At 44.2% G+C, this 15,517-nt stretch overlaps 1 protein-coding gene across 3 annotated transcripts in view; it reads right to left on the reverse strand.

The window, feature by feature from the left end:
* The window catches only part of Rftn2 (raftlin family member 2), a 62,870-nt gene that overhangs the window by 11,582 nt on the left and 35,771 nt on the right, over window positions 1-15,517 (reverse strand). For all 3 annotated transcript variants that reach the window (XM_051190221.1, XM_051190222.1, XM_051190220.1), the window contains one exon: window positions 5,294-5,372. In XM_051190221.1, the coding sequence (XP_051046178.1) occupies window positions 5,294-5,372 (79 nt within the window). The remainder of the gene's footprint in view (window positions 1-5,293; window positions 5,373-15,517) is intronic.

Consider the following 15,517-nt stretch of genomic DNA (forward strand, 5'->3'; position numbering starts at 1 on the left):
ATTTTTCCATTTATAAGTATGTATGTTTTGTTTGCATGTATGTCTGTGCACCATGTGTGTACAGCGCCCAAGGAGGCCAGAAGATGGCGTTAGATCTCCCAGGGAATGGAGTTACTTATGGTTGTGAGTTGCCATGTGTGTGCTGGGAATTGGAATTGAACCCAGGTCCTCCTTAAGAGTATCATACTCTCTCCCTCTTCCTCTCCCCTTCCTCTCCCCTTCCTCTCCCCTCCCCTCCCCTTCCCCCTCTCCTCCCTCTCCTCTCTCTCTCTCTTTTGGTTTGGTTTTTCTAGACTGGGTTTCTCTGTGTAGCCGTGGCTACTCACTCTGTAGACCAGGCTGGCCTTTAACTCACAGAGATCCACCTGCCTCTGGCTCCCAAGTTCTGGGATTAAAGGAGTGTGACACTACCACAGGCTTAGCCAGCACTCTTTTTTTTTTAAATTATTATTATTATTAATTTGTTTTTCACATTCCAATCCCAGTTCCCCCTCCCTCCTTTCCTCCCACCTTGAGCCAGCACTCTTAACCTCTGAGACTTTTATTTGTTTTTTAAAGATAGGGATCTCACTCTGTTTCTTAGGCTTAAGCTGCTAGGCTCAAAGAATCCCAGCTCCATCTTTCGAGGGAGCTGGGAGATGTTGGACACTGAGCTATTTGTAATGTTGGAGTTTTGCTTTTGCTTTGATCTGATAGTAAGCATGCCCTGGTTCTTCCCCTTTGGAATTAGAAGTCTAACTTCATTTTATGCCACAGGAACTCAATTTAAGAGACAATTTAAGTGAAGCCAGGCAAAGAGGCAAGTGGATCTCTAGGAGTTTGAGAGCTCTACATAGAGAATTCCAGGACAGCCAAGGCTATGTAGTGAGACCCTGTCAGAGAGAGAGAGAGAGAGAGAGAGAGAGAGAGAGAGAGAGAGAGAGAGAACTTACGATTACTTTGTGTCTGTGTATCACGTGCACACATGGTGCCTGAGAAGGCAGAAGAGGGTGGGAGTCAAATGCCCTGGAACTGGAGTTACAAATGCTCATGAGCCACCATGATAGTGCTGAGAACTGAACCTGGGTCCCCTGAAAGGACAATCAGTGCTCTTAACTTCTGAGCCATCTCTCCAGCAAGAGACACTGAATGTTTTTATTTATTGATTTACTATGTATACCATGTTTGCCTACATGTATGCCTGCATGCCAGAAGAGGGCACCAGATCTCATAGACATTTGTGAGACACCATGTGGTTGCTGGGAATTGAACAGGGTCCTCTGGAAGAGCAATCAGTGCTTTTAACCCTTGAACCATTTCTCCAGACTGAGACATTGAACTTTTAAGTGATAGAATTTTGTTGTTGTTCTTTTTTTTTTTTTTTTTTTTTTTTTTTTTTTTTTTTTGTGACTAGGTTTAACTATATACCTCTGGCTGTCCTGGAACTCACTGTGTAGACCAGACTGGCCCTGAACTCACAGAGATCCTCCTGCCTCTGCCTCTGTCTTTGCCTTTGCCTTTGCCTCTGCCTCCTGAGTGCTGGGATTAAAGACATGCACCACTACACCCAGCTAAATGATGGGATTTTTTAAATACTGTGAGATTTCCAAAGTTGTGCAATATTTTATATTATGGCATTACTATTAACATGATCTTGAAGACAAGAAGGGAAAGGTTATGGTTTAAAATGACACATTTTTGTGTCATAATTGACAAGGAGTGGAATGTCATACATAGTTTCAGTTATCAGCTTGACACACCTGGGAAGAAGGACCCTAAGCTGAGGAGTTGCCTCCAGGAGACTGGCTTGTGGGTGGGTCTGGGGGCAGATTTCCTTAATTGTTAATTGATGTGGTAGTGCCTATTCCATGTGGGAGGTGCTGTGCTATCAATAGGCAGGCGGACCTGGGCTGTATAAGGAAGTCCACCGAGCAAGCCAGAGGGAGCCAGCCAGTGTTCTTCCATGGTCTCTGTAGGTGCCGTTTGAACTCTTGCAGGGACTTCTCCCGGTGATAGACTGTGCCATGGGAGTGTAAAGCAAATAAACACTTGCCTCCTCTGGGGTGGTTTTGGTTAGTATTTTTCACAGAAACAATGAGCGAAGCAGGACATTGGAACTACAAGCACATGCCAAGATGCCCAGTGTGGAATTCTATTTCTTTTATGAGTGTGCGTATCCCTGCATATATGTCTTGGTATCTGAGACAACTTCTGGGAGTCAGGTTCTTTTCTCCCACCATATGGGTTCTGGGAAATGAAACTTGGATAGTCTGTGAGGCTTGGCAGAGAACACCTTTATTTGTGAAGCCATTTCACTGGGCCTGGGATTTTATTTTTTAAAATGCCTATATTGTAAAACTGATATTTAGGTATACATTCCTACAGGCTTTAACAAACACCACAGCAGTTCCGTCATCTCCCAGACTTTCCTGCACATCTCCTATCACATGGTTCACCGAATCCAGGCAGCCACAGATCTGACCTCTACATTGAAGTAGAGGACGTGGTGTAAATGGAGTAATACATTCTGTGACCTTTGGGGACTGGCTTCCTTTGCTCAGTCCAACACCTATGAGATCCATGCAAGGTACTGTTCTTGTCCCTGGCTCATTTCTTATTTCTGTAATACTTTTAAGTAGTAATTAATTGTATGGCTGCACCATCCTTGTTTAACTATTCACATTTTGAAGACAGAGGCTTTCTCCTGCATGGGGCAATTATGACTAGAGTAACTACAAATATACACTTGTGTGTGGGTGTATCTCTAATGTAAACACCCAGGGAAGGGGACCCCTGAGTCATGTGTGTGTGTGTTTTAAGTCACAAGACTGTCTTCCAGAGTGCCTAGATTGCTTGCATCCTTCTCAACAGTGACTGTTCTGCTTGCCCGTCAGCCTCATCATCTCACAGTTATTGTTAGACTAAAAATTCAGTCTTCATGATATATGCATGGTGGCATCTCATCATGGGCTACATTTGCACTCCCATAACTAATAACTAAAACATCTTTTCATGCATCTATTTCTTCTGTTCATATCCTCATTGGTAATTGTGTTGTTTTCTTACTGTTGATATTCGGGCATCCTTGTTATAACTGTGATATAAGGTTCCTTTGTGTTCTGTGGGTTATCTTTTCATTCTTCTAGTTGTATGTCATGTAGCACAGGTTTTTAATTTTGACGAAATCTAATTCATCAACTTATAATGGATCACAGTTTTGCCATTATGTCTGAGATTTTTTTTCCTAACTTTGAGGACATTCCCCCCTATGTTTATTCTACACGTTTTCTAGTTTTACTAATACAAATCATTTTCGATGTCTTAAAGAAAATGGGGCCTGGGGTGTGTTCTGTTGGAAGGTGCTTGTCCGGCTGCGGTTGTAGGTGCCCTTGGCACTTCTGCAGGAGAAGGCAGGAGGTCGAGGATTTCAGGGTTGGGGACTCATGGCCCAGTTATTCTGGGATGGTGAGGCGCTCACAATGCTGACTCTGGTGAGTCTCAGCCTTGGGCTCCCATGTCACACTTAGCTTCATCAGGAAGTGCCCGGGACCATCTCTGTTCAACCCCTGTGCTCCTGGCTGTGAGGCAGCCCACTCACTTTATCTGACTCTTGGGTCTAGCAGTACTTGGGGCCAAGGGCCACTAGAAAGACTGTAACATCTGGAGACCCATGCCCACGCTTCTCCCCGAGGAGGATTTTGTAAATCTCACCCTCTCATCCTGGCCTTTTTCTTCTCACGGGTACACCTTCCTCCCTTCCCTTTGTGAACTCCGGACCCTCTCCCTCCATCTCTCTGGAGTCTTGTTCCGACTCTTTCCCTCTACAGCACCACACAGAAGCAGCCTCACATCTTCCATGTACCCAGAAGTCTGCTTTTTTTTTTTTTTTTTTTTTTTTTTTTTTTTTTTTAAATATTTGGGACTGAATCTGGAGCCTCGTGCCTGCTAGGCGAGTGCTCTCCCACTGAGATATAGCCTCAGCTCTGGAGTTTCAGGTTGAAGAAGGAGTCTAAATATTTTCAAGGAATCCAGAAACTGCTATCAATTCTAAGTAGAAAAGAATGTGGAGTAGCTAAGTTGGCCTCAAACAGGATTGCACGGCAACATGACAGCAGGGACACGTACCGGCACCGCCCTCCCTGGGACACATACCGGCACCGCCCTCCTTTAATCCAAACCCCCAGGGGGCTATGGATGAGTGTGGACCCTTCCTAAAAGCATGATGACCATTTGAAGAGTGTTGAAATAGGAAAGGAAAGAAGGTTTGTGAAATGGCGATAAACTTGCTGTGTGGAAGGGTAGAATGAAAAGCTGTGCTGGGTAGTTTTATGTCAACTTCACAAGCTAGAGCCATCCCTCCCCTCAGCCAGTTCTTGTAGAACCCAGGACCACCAGCCCAGGGATGGCACCACCCACATGGGCTGGGCTCACCTGCATCAATCACTAATTAAGAAAATGCTCAGCCTTGAGGTGGTGGCACATGCCTTTAATCCCAGCACTAGCGAGGCAAAGGCAGGCGATCTCTATGAATATGAAGCCAGCCTGGTCTACAAAGTGAGTTCCAGGACAGCTGAGGCTACCCAGAAAAACCCTGACTCAAAAAAACCAACCAAACAACAACAACAAAAACAAACAAACAAACAAACAAGAAAGAAAGAAAGAAAGAAATAAAGAAAGAAAGAAAAGAAAAGGAAATGCTCTAAAAGCTTGCCTGCAGCCTGATATGGAGACATTTTCCAGTCATCACCTTCTTTCTAGCATGGGAGAACGGATGTGTGTACAGACTGAGAAACCTCTACCTCTCTAAAGTGAAACATGCACCATTCTATGGCAGAAGAAAGGGACAGGCAGAGACTTCCTGTGTTTGCTCTTTTTAATTGCCTGCAGATTTGTATGGACCTCACGGTAAGTGCTGCTTGTTGGAACAGCGCATTAGAATAGTCCTAGGAACTGTGCAGCTGGAAGGCAGACATATATACCCTTTCTTTTAAATACAGTCAACATTTTTACTTTATCAGTTATTGTACCTGAGTGTGTGTGTGTGTGTGTGTGTGTGTGTGTGTGTGTGTGTGTGTGCAGGCCAGTGGCGCATGTGTGGGTCCGAGGACAGTTCTTGGGGTCCGTTTTCTCCTTCTACAGTGGGTTCTGGGGGAACCAGTCAGTTTTTTTTTATATTCTTCTTTAGGAGACTGTTTTCATGTTGAGTCTGCAAGGCCTACTCTGTACTCGTATTTAGAACAATAGAGAGAGTTAGGGGTTAAATGCTTTACTGTCATGTCTTACTCACAAAGTCAACATTGGTGAATTTACTTACTTCTGGCGTCTGGGCAGCTGAGTTCCACACAACTGGCCTTTGGAGAAACACGACCTGCTTTGTAGCCAAATTCCCTTCACTGGAAGTTAAAACAGTAAGATCAGTATTTGTGAACTAGGAATTTTCTTTTTTTTGTTTTTGTTTTTGTTTTGTTTTGTTTTTTGAGACAGGGTTTCTCTGTGGCTTTAGAGCCTGTCCTAGCACTTGTTCTGTAGACCAAGCTGGCCTTGAACTCACAAAGATCTGCTTCCTGAGTAATGGGATCAAAGGTGTGGGCCACAAACCCTGGCTCCAATTATGTTTTAAAGTTAAGAAACCAACAAATGGTTTTCTATGGCATTTCTACACATAGGGATCATTGTACTTTGTTCTAGTGAATTAGTAATTGTCTCTATTGACTAGGGAGGCCCACATATATCTTTTGTAGGGTAATCCTATGGTCCACAGATAATTTTGAAAATGATCCTATATAAATTGCACTGGAAAACAAGAAGAAAAAAAAACCCTTCTTATAAAAAAAATTAATTAAGGAGAAGGGCGTTGGAGAGATCACTCAGTGGTTTAGAGCACTGGCTGCTCTTCCAGAGGACCTGGGTTTGATTCCCAGCATCTACATGGTGGCTCGCTACTGACTGGGACTCCAGTTCTAGGGGATCCAATGCCTTTTTTCTGTTTCCATTGGCATCAGACATACACATGGTGCACAGACAAACATGCAGGCAAAACATCCAGATGCGTACAAATAAGAAGCTGGAGAGTTGATCCAGTGATTAGAATAGGTACTGCTGGGGCTGGAGAGATGGCTGAGTGGTTAAAATCATGGGCTGCTTTTCCAGAGGACCTGGGTTCAATTCCCAACATGGACATAATAGCTTACAACTGCCTATAACTCCAATTCCAGAGGATCTGATGCCCTCTTCTGGCTTCTGAGGGCATGCATTTTCATGATGCACATAAGTGCAGGGCAAGCATTCACACACCTTAAAATAAACCTAAAAGAATTTTTATTTAAAGAGTTCATGTCAGCACCCACATCAGGAGGCTAAAAGTCACCTGTAACTCTGGCCTGATGTCATCATCTCTCCTCCATGGGCACTTGCACACACGTGTCATTCATTCACACAGACACATACATAAGAATTTTAAACTAATTAAAAATCCTCTTAAACAACATAGTCATTACAAAACAGCTACTTCTGGTTATGATCTCACCAGGTTAGCAAAATTATTTTCATTTCTTTGCTTCCTCTCTGGTACTTCTCAGTACCTGCAGTTTTTGCATACCTGTGTCCACTGTGTATTTACATTCTATTTCTTGCAGACAGGGATGGTATTTTTAATAGATGTCTAAGATCTTCAAAGAATGAAGGCACAAGAATGTACTCTCTTCCCTTTAGTTTTGGAAAATTAGTTTTCTGCTAGTTCTAAGTCATGCTGTTATAAAAATATACATAGTTGTCGTCTTGTGAATTATTTCCTTAAGATGAATTCTCGGGAACGAGATAATTAGGTCAAAAGTATGACATAAGTCTCTTGGTATGCACTGTCAAATTAGAGGCTGAACTTGGGAGCCTCGTGTGGGGAATTTATATGATTTTCCACTGAGACAGTTCAGCCAGAGCCGGTTCCGTTCATTTCAGATGCTCTTTGTAGCCAGCCACTCAGTATTCTCCTTATTTAGCTGTCATCATGGCAAATTACCCCTCGCCAAAGACGACTCAGGGTGCTATTCCTCTGAAGTGCTTTCCAGGCTCCTCGGGTTTGTGGAGGGAAGTGTTTGTGGCTAAAGTTGCTCAGTTACAACTTTTATCATGCAAAGAACCCCAGCAAAACCTTACTATTGGCTGTAATTGGTCTGTGCTCTTTTTCTGGAAGATGAATGTTAGTGAAACTTTGGCCTTATAGCGTGCAGTCTACGGGACATTAGGCAGAGCATCCAGACTTATGGGTGCCACTAACCTGTGGAAATGAATCTTCCCCCAAAGAGCTAGGAGGAGACATTTTTATTTTTATGTGCATTGTTGCTTTTCAACAGGAAACTGGAAGTTACAGAGAGTTGTGGGCTGTCATGTGGTTGCTGGGGATAAAACCTGGGTCCTCTGGAAGAACAGCATTGCTTGTAACTGCTGAGTCATGTCTCCGGCCTATACACTTTTATTTTTAAAAGACTTATTATAGTTGTTTCATTTCAATTTGATCTTATCTTCTTTCAGAACAGAACACTTTGCATGATGTAACTTTGGGAAACAAATTGTGAGTGCTACAGGGAAGGGGTTAGCATATAGAAAGAACTGGGTCTGGGGGTCATGGGGTACCCTGGAAAAGGCCAGGACCTGGGGACCAGGCCTTGTCACAGCACCTGCAGCTCATGGCTGTGCCCCACTGTTATATAAGGCCGTGGGAAGGATAAGAGAGACCCTCTCTCTGTGCTCCCAGCCAAAGGAACACAGCATGTGACTTCTGGGGCTGGAGAGCTGGCTCAGTGGTAAAGAGCACTGGCTGCTCTTGCAGAGGACCTGGGTTCAGTTCCTAGCTCCCACATGGTGGCTCACAAGTGTTGCTAGGTCTAGTTCCAGAGGAACTGGCCTCTTCTTGCCTCTGTGGGAGGAATTGCAGGTAAAATGTTCATGCACATAACATAAAATAAATAGGAAGAAAAGTGTTCATGTCCACATCTCTATCCACTTAGTACAATGTGGGGTGGAGTGTAAAGGAATTTTTATTAAAAAAAAAAAAAAAAAAACTAACCAGAATCTCAACCAAGAATATCTTTCAGAGAAAGAATTCAAGGGAGAGAGTTTATAGGAGAAAGGAGAGAGATTTCTGGGCAATGTTCTAGGTGGAGAATACTTGGGGGAACTAGGCTCAGACAGGTCAAGGCAGGTGGGTGGGCCCTCCGGCCAGTTAGAGGGTGGGGCAAGGCTGAACACAAGAAGACATGAAGTAGTCTGTCTACCCTCTCCTTCTCACTCTTTCTACAATGCTGGAACACTTCTCTGTGTCAAGGCCGAATAACCCCAGTGAGGCTCTGGCTGCAGAAGGGAGACACCTTTTGATGGTAAAGCTACATAATCAGTAAATAAGTTTAGGCTATTTTGAAAAAGTCCAAGTTCTCATTTAGCATCTGGCTTAGTTAAGATTTCTGTTTATAATGTGTAGAGTACAGTGTAATAGAGGATGAAATGAGTTTCTACCCCACCATCCCAAGGCAATCAGCCTGCCCAAACTTATAGGTCCTGATGTTAGCATGAACTGGGACTTTGAAGCACCATGTCAAAAATGAGTCCCCGGAAGCTTTGCTTTAAAAGGCATGATGGCACATGCCTTAACCCCAGCATGGTGGAGCCAGAGGCAGGAAGATAGATCTCTGTGAGTTCAAGGCCATCCTGGTCTATATAGTGAATTTCAGGACAGCCAGGGCTATGTACCAGACCCTGTCTTAAAAACAAACAAACAAACACAAAATCACACAAACAAATAAAACTCAAGTGAATTCAGAGTTGCACAAAAGTAAATAACAATGTTATATGTATATATAAGAAAGCAAACACTACCACCATCAAAGACCTCCAAACTGAAAAATCCTAAGTATAGCTTGACAATGTCTTCAAGGATACTTATTTTGAAATTATTTTTCGTGGGATATCATGGGACTGAAGATGTAGTTAGTGCTGCAGCCCTTGCTGAGCATGCCTGAGGCCCTGGAACACAGAAATAGACAGACAGACAGACCAACCGACCAACTGACCATAAAGAGAATAGGGAGTAAACAGACAAATTATAGACATGGTGAAAGTTTCTATATATAGCTAATAGACTCACACCTAGTATGTTTAAATAATTTATAATACAATCTTAACTGTGAGCAAAAGAGAACCCAGGTGGCCCAGGAAATGAAAACGTGTTCAACCTCAGTCGTGATTGAAACTAAAATTGAAGAGGCTGGAGAGATTGCTCAGGGGTTAAGAGTACTTGTTGCTCTTCCAGAGGATCGGTTTGATACCTAGCACCCAGACTGTGGGTATGAATTGTCTGTAACTCCAGTTCTGTGGTTCCTGCCCTCACATGGTGTATAGACACATACTCAAGCACACACACAAACATACATTAAAAACTACAGCAAAAAGCTAAACAAAACAAAACACACAAAAGCCACACAGAACTCTGCACACTTTCCAGAATGGCGCCATTTTGAAGTGCAGCAGTATTTCATGCTTGAGCTGCTGCAAGTGAAACCAGAAGGAACCTGTTTGACATTTCTGTAGCCAAACTAGAGCAATACCCTATGACCCAGTACTTCTACTTATAGAAAGCCCGCAGGTGCATATCAAGGTTCCTGCTCAAGCTCAGAAGGACTGGTCACCACCACAAACCTAAGGCGAGCAAACCGCAGGGGATGGATAATGTTCAGGATAATGGACACCTATAGACTATTCCTTTACACTGTGTGACTATATGTCCCATTATATGGGTTAATAAAGAAGCTGACTAGCCAAGAGCTGGACATGTAGAGAGGTTAGGTGAGATTTGCAGATAAAAAGTGAGCATGAAGAAGGGGAGAAGTTGTATAATCTTCAGCAGATGCAGAGAGAAGGAGATGAACTTGGCATACTGAGAAAAGGTACAAAGCCACGTGGCAGAATGAAGATAAGAAATATGGGTTAATTTAAAATGTTAGAGTTAGCTAGTAACAAGCTTGCGCTATTGGCCGAGCATTTATAATTAACAGTAAGCCTCTGTGGTTATTTGTGAGTGGCTGCTGGGACACAGAGAAAGTCTGCTTACAGACAGCCATGTTGCTACACACAGACAAAACAGTAAAAGCAACACACAGAAAAGAACTTTATACCACAGAATCCTGTGCTTGCCTGGCAGCAAGCTCACAGGTATTAGCTTACGCACTTCGTGTTTGACGTACTTCCTATGTGTTTTATTCAAAGCAATTGTTGGGATTTTGTTATTTTTATTTTATGTGTGTGGGTGTTGTGGAGGTTGTGCACCCCTGAGTGAGTGCTGGGAGCTGAACCCTGGACCTCTGGAAGGGCAGTCAGCGCTCTTAACTAGAGCCATCTCTTCAGCCCTCACAGCAATTGTTTTAAGGGGGCATATTATAGTGAACTTATTCCTGGTACTGTAAACCAGTTAAATATCCATGGGTGAGGAAGTCATTGGGTCCAGTGGGGAAGTTACCACTGTTATTTGACAAATAGATGTGAGTAGTCTGTCAAATTGCCCACAGGCCAGCACTCTGTCAGTTTCCGTGGGAGGGGCCTGGACATGCAGAGGTTAGGCGAGATTTGCAGATAAACAGTGAGCATGAAGAAGGGGAGAAGTTGTATAATCTCCAGGAGATGCAGAGAGAAGGAGATGAACTTGACATACTGAGAAAAGGTACCAAGCCTTTTTGGTACCTTTTGTAGTTGCAACTGTTACTGTCGAGACTGGCCAAGGTGCTGAGAGAAGTGGCCAGTGAATGTTCAGCCCCAAACAGGACATCAATATCACACCCTCAGGCCCAGGCTCAGGGACACTGGGAGAAGGAACATGAGGGCTGGAGGGAAGGTGGGGACCGCGGATGGCTGGCTTCTGGGTACAGCATGGCTATGGCACTCTGGAACTCTCAGTGCTGTGACACAATTCGGCATGAGACCCACAGCACGCTCCTATGGAGGGGGAGGGGATCGATAGGCAGTGAACAGCTGCCGGGAGAGGGAGGAAGGTTTTTGGCAGTGACGTGGCTGCCAGAGACACCCGTGTGACTGTGAAGAATGCCGGCCCACTTCCCTTGTTGGTAACTGTAATTAAACTCAACCAGACAAAAAGAATGGAATTTTCTATGGCTGCTTAGTCACTGTGACATAAAAAGTCTTATAAACATTCAACCTGGTGTGGTGAATTCACCTGTGATTCCAGCACTTAGGAGACAGAGCTGGGAGGGTCAGGAGTTCAAAGGCAGCCTCAGTTACATAGTTTGACACCAGCCTGGGCTACTGTAAGGGCTTGTCTTAAACAAAAAAGCACACACACAAAACACACACACACACACACACACACACACAAACCCCACACAATACAACAACAGACTCAAAATAAGAAAAACAAAAAATTCATTGCTGGACGTGGAGGCACACTCTGGTAAATCCCAGTGTTTGGGAGACTGAGGGAAGAAGAAAATGAAATTGATTTGAGATCCAGCTGGGCTACATAGTGGGTTCTAGCCAAGGTGAGATCCTGTCTCAAAAATCAAACAAACAAATAGAACCAATTTACAGAATTAAATTTGTAATTTTGTAGTTAGATGCTAAGTCACATGGTCCCTTTGCCTACATAATCCTAGTTTACTTTTTGGTATTAGTATGTGTGTATCAGAAAGAAAAAAAGGAAGAAGCTGGGCATGGTGGCCCATCTCTGTAATCCCAGCACCCAGGAGGCTGAGGCAGGAGGACCCTGAGTTGGTGCCCAGCCTGTTCTACACTGGGAGATCTTGTCTTTTTGTTGTTGTTTGGTTGGTTTTGTTTTTTGAGACAGGGTTTCTCTGTGGCTTTGGAGCCTGCCCTGGAACTATCTCTTGTAGACCAGGCTGGTCTAGAACTCACAGAGATGAGACCTTGTTTTAAAAGAACAAATAATAAACTGAGGTCCTCCCAGCCCTGGCCTGAGGAAAAGCAGAGACACCGGAAGTGCAGTCACCTTAAGCGTAATAAACAACTGGTAAAACACTGCCCAGGGCAAGAGTGCCATGATCTTAACCCACGTGGGGTTTACAGGATTTATTGGGGAGACCAGCATGGCATTGAAGAAGACCCCATTTCAGCCTCTGAACAGGTGCACCCCTCCTGCCTTGGGGCACAGGAAGGCTCAGAGGACATGGGGGACTCAAGCATTTCAGGCAAGCCCACAGATTCTAGTCAGTGCTTCGGAGCTCTGTGTTCACAAAGCTACTGAGTGTACTTGAGCCCAGCAAGACGGGATCAGGGCTACTAAAAGCATAGGGAAGAGATATTTTTCTCCTGTTTATTTTTCACAGCTTATCCTTAGGGGCTGGGTTCTATTGATTGAGCATATGTGTGGATGTTTGCATATGAGAAACCTTGTATGCACATGGTGCATGGTGACAGAGGACTTCCATCGTGTAGGTCCCGGGGATTGAACTCAGGTCATCAGGCTCTCATTATAGTCTTACTCGACTGGACTATACTTGAAAGCATAAGATGTAAGCCTTCCTCTCTCCTGTCTGGTTCTTCCTACTCCCCAGACTCTCTGTCACATCAGATCTCTGCATTACTCACAGATTCTTTCCACAGTTTATGTTCCTTATGATCTTGCCCCTCCCCCATCAAGACAGACTAGAACTGCTGTTTTCTGTTTGTTTTGAGACAGGGCCTCATGGAGTCCAGGCTGGTCTTGAACTTGATTCTCCTGCATCTACTTGATATTACAGGCCCTTGGGAGGGCTCTGCCTGGCTGTATGCATATGTATCATGTACCTGCTTGCTTGCATATGGATTGTATACCTTCATGCATACATATGTATCATGTACCTGTTACCTGTGGAGGTTGGAAGAGGGCATCAGATCCCTTAGAACTAGAGTTACATATGGTTGAGGGTCACTAAATGGATGCTGGAAACTGAACCGAAGAGTTCTATAGGAGCGTTAAGTGCTCTTAACCACTGAGCCATCTCTACAGTCCCCTCCTATAGACCTATAGTCTGGTCCTTTTCAGTTTATTTTCCTTGAAGAACTTTCTGGTAACTCTCACCTTGACTTCTCTAGGCATGACAACAATAAAGGAGGGGTCTGCCTTGTTCTGCCTCTTTTCCAGGCTGGTGGCAATAACTGGACAGATGCAGTAGGGATGTCAGGCTACAGCCTCATGCTGCCTCCATGGAGTGCTGACTTGAACCTGGGTGGTGTAACACTGCCCAGGCAATGGTAATGACCTTGAGAGCACTACTGAGAGTGTGCTTGTGTACTGTGTTGTCAGGAGGGGAAACGCCCTGTGTGGGCCATTCAAGTACAGCACAAGCAACAGAAGAATAGAAAAGTTAAAATGCTGCATCCAAGGAGGGGACTGCTCAAGGACAATGGGTCTGAGTGACAGATTCTCTGGCACATGCCTCCAAAGAAAGAGCGTGGCATTTCTTTCTCTGGATGTAACCTCGTAGCTCTATGACATTACTTATTTGTGTTGCCTTATTGCCTTGGACTCCTCAGTGCTCATCTTGTATATGGTGGACTGTAACACCTTGTATCTTCTGAGATGTTTTGATTTGGGACAGGCCAACCTATTGTGCTTGGACAACCTACAACCTATTTCAACTTCTTAGGAATTTGGTCCTGCTAAAGGACTAGGTCCCTATATAATAGCTCTCATTCATTAGCCTAGTGTGCTCATGTCCTTGTCTTTCTCAACAATCCTCATTACCAGTGAAAAACATCACACTTAATCTTCATTTTATATTCTGTTCTGACTCGGACATGATGTCTCTCCATGCTGAAGCTTGGTCCCCTTGTTGGGGTCATGAGGAACCGGAGCTCGCTGCATCACAAGAATGCTGACATCATAAGTTTGTGGCTGAATGGACTTGTAGGAGGTGGGGTATAGTTGGAAGAAGGAAGGCCTGGCATGCGGGTGAAGGCTACATCTTGTCCCAGGACACCTGGCCCTCCCTGTCTGTGAGATGAGTGGCTTTGCTTCATGTCATGCAGGGCTCTCTCTCCTGTCACACCAGAGCAGTGATGAGCACCAAAAGGTCTACAATCAGGAACCAAAGCAAGTCTGTCCTCCCTGAGTCCTTCCTTAGGTGTTCTGTCAGAGTGACAAAGTGACTGACAGGTTCTCAGAAGGACCCAAGTAATAAAATGAACAATATTATACAAAGCTCCTGGCTTACGGGAGAAGGGCCGGCCACTGTTAATACTTGGCCTTCCACACAGGGCGAGTGCTGTTCAAATACACTTTCTACTCCCTTCTTGCCAGGATCAGCAGCAGATTCTTGGGCAAGGCTCTACTACACAAGCTGCTGTCCATCTCCTCAGGATGTGAGGTCCAGCTTTACTTTGATATCCATAGTCATCCCTCTTCTTTTTAATACTTCTACAGAAACTATGGACTGAAGTATCATGTGCTTAATGACTGTATTAAATTACAGAACTCACAAGCTTGACCGGCTTCAATCAGAATGAGAGCCCCTGGCTATGTGTTAATATTGTGTGAAATGTAGACTTGACATGAATGACTGACTTCAGGACTAGATACCATGGATCCTCCTCATCTTTCCACAAGAGATTGACTATTTCTTTCTTAATTTCATTTAAAAATGATTGGAGAGTGTCAATTTATTATAAAACATAAAACAATAAAAACTGAATCAAAGCAAAGACGTCCTCTTCCCTATTATAATGTCAAGAACTGGATCTATTCCAGAGTCACTGTGAAGTTATTCCAAGGGTTGCTAGGCACATTCAAAATCTATACAATTGGGATTATTCTCTAATATAGTCCTAAAATTTACCTTCAAAACCATAAAAAAGCCAGATGGTGGTGGCACACACCTTTAATCCCAGCACTCAGGAGCAGAGGCAGGTGGATCTCTGTGAGTTGGAGGACAGCCTGGTCTACAGATGGAGTACCAGGACAGGTTCCAAAGCTACAGAGAAACCATGTCTCCAAAACCAAAAACAACACCAAAACCAACACCAACAATAACAACCCCCAAACCTTAATTCAAAAACCCACAAAACAAAACAAAAAACCCTACAAAAAATTAAACTTTAAACATTTACTTTTACACATATGGGTGTTTTTTCTGTATATAAACACACCACATTCATGCAGTGTCTTGAGGAGGCCAGGAGAGGACGTCAGAATCTCTGAAACTGGAGCCACAGATGTGGGTGCTGGGAATCAGCCCTGTGACCTCTGGAAGAGTAGCAGTACTCATAACCACTGAGTCACCCCTTCAGGTCCCCAAATCCTTACCAGTTTTGGTGCCTCTCTCCCTCCTTTTGCTACAGAGCCACCATACAGCCAATCCAAAGCACTGGGTTGCAGTTCGGCACAAAATGGCTTAGTGTGGCTTCATGTTTCATGAGCCACCCCCGTATCCAGGTATACTTGGGGGTCACAAGTATATTTGCGTTCCACCCTTAGGCTCGGTCCTGTCATTCCTAAACTGACCCTGACCGGACACAGGAAATGCCACAGGAGCCCATCTGAGGC

The sequence above is a fragment of the Phodopus roborovskii genome, unplaced genomic scaffold (genome assembly GCF_943737965.1).
Source record: "Phodopus roborovskii unplaced genomic scaffold, PHOROB, whole genome shotgun sequence".
Classification (NCBI taxonomy): Eukaryota; Metazoa; Chordata; class Mammalia; order Rodentia; family Cricetidae; genus Phodopus; species Phodopus roborovskii.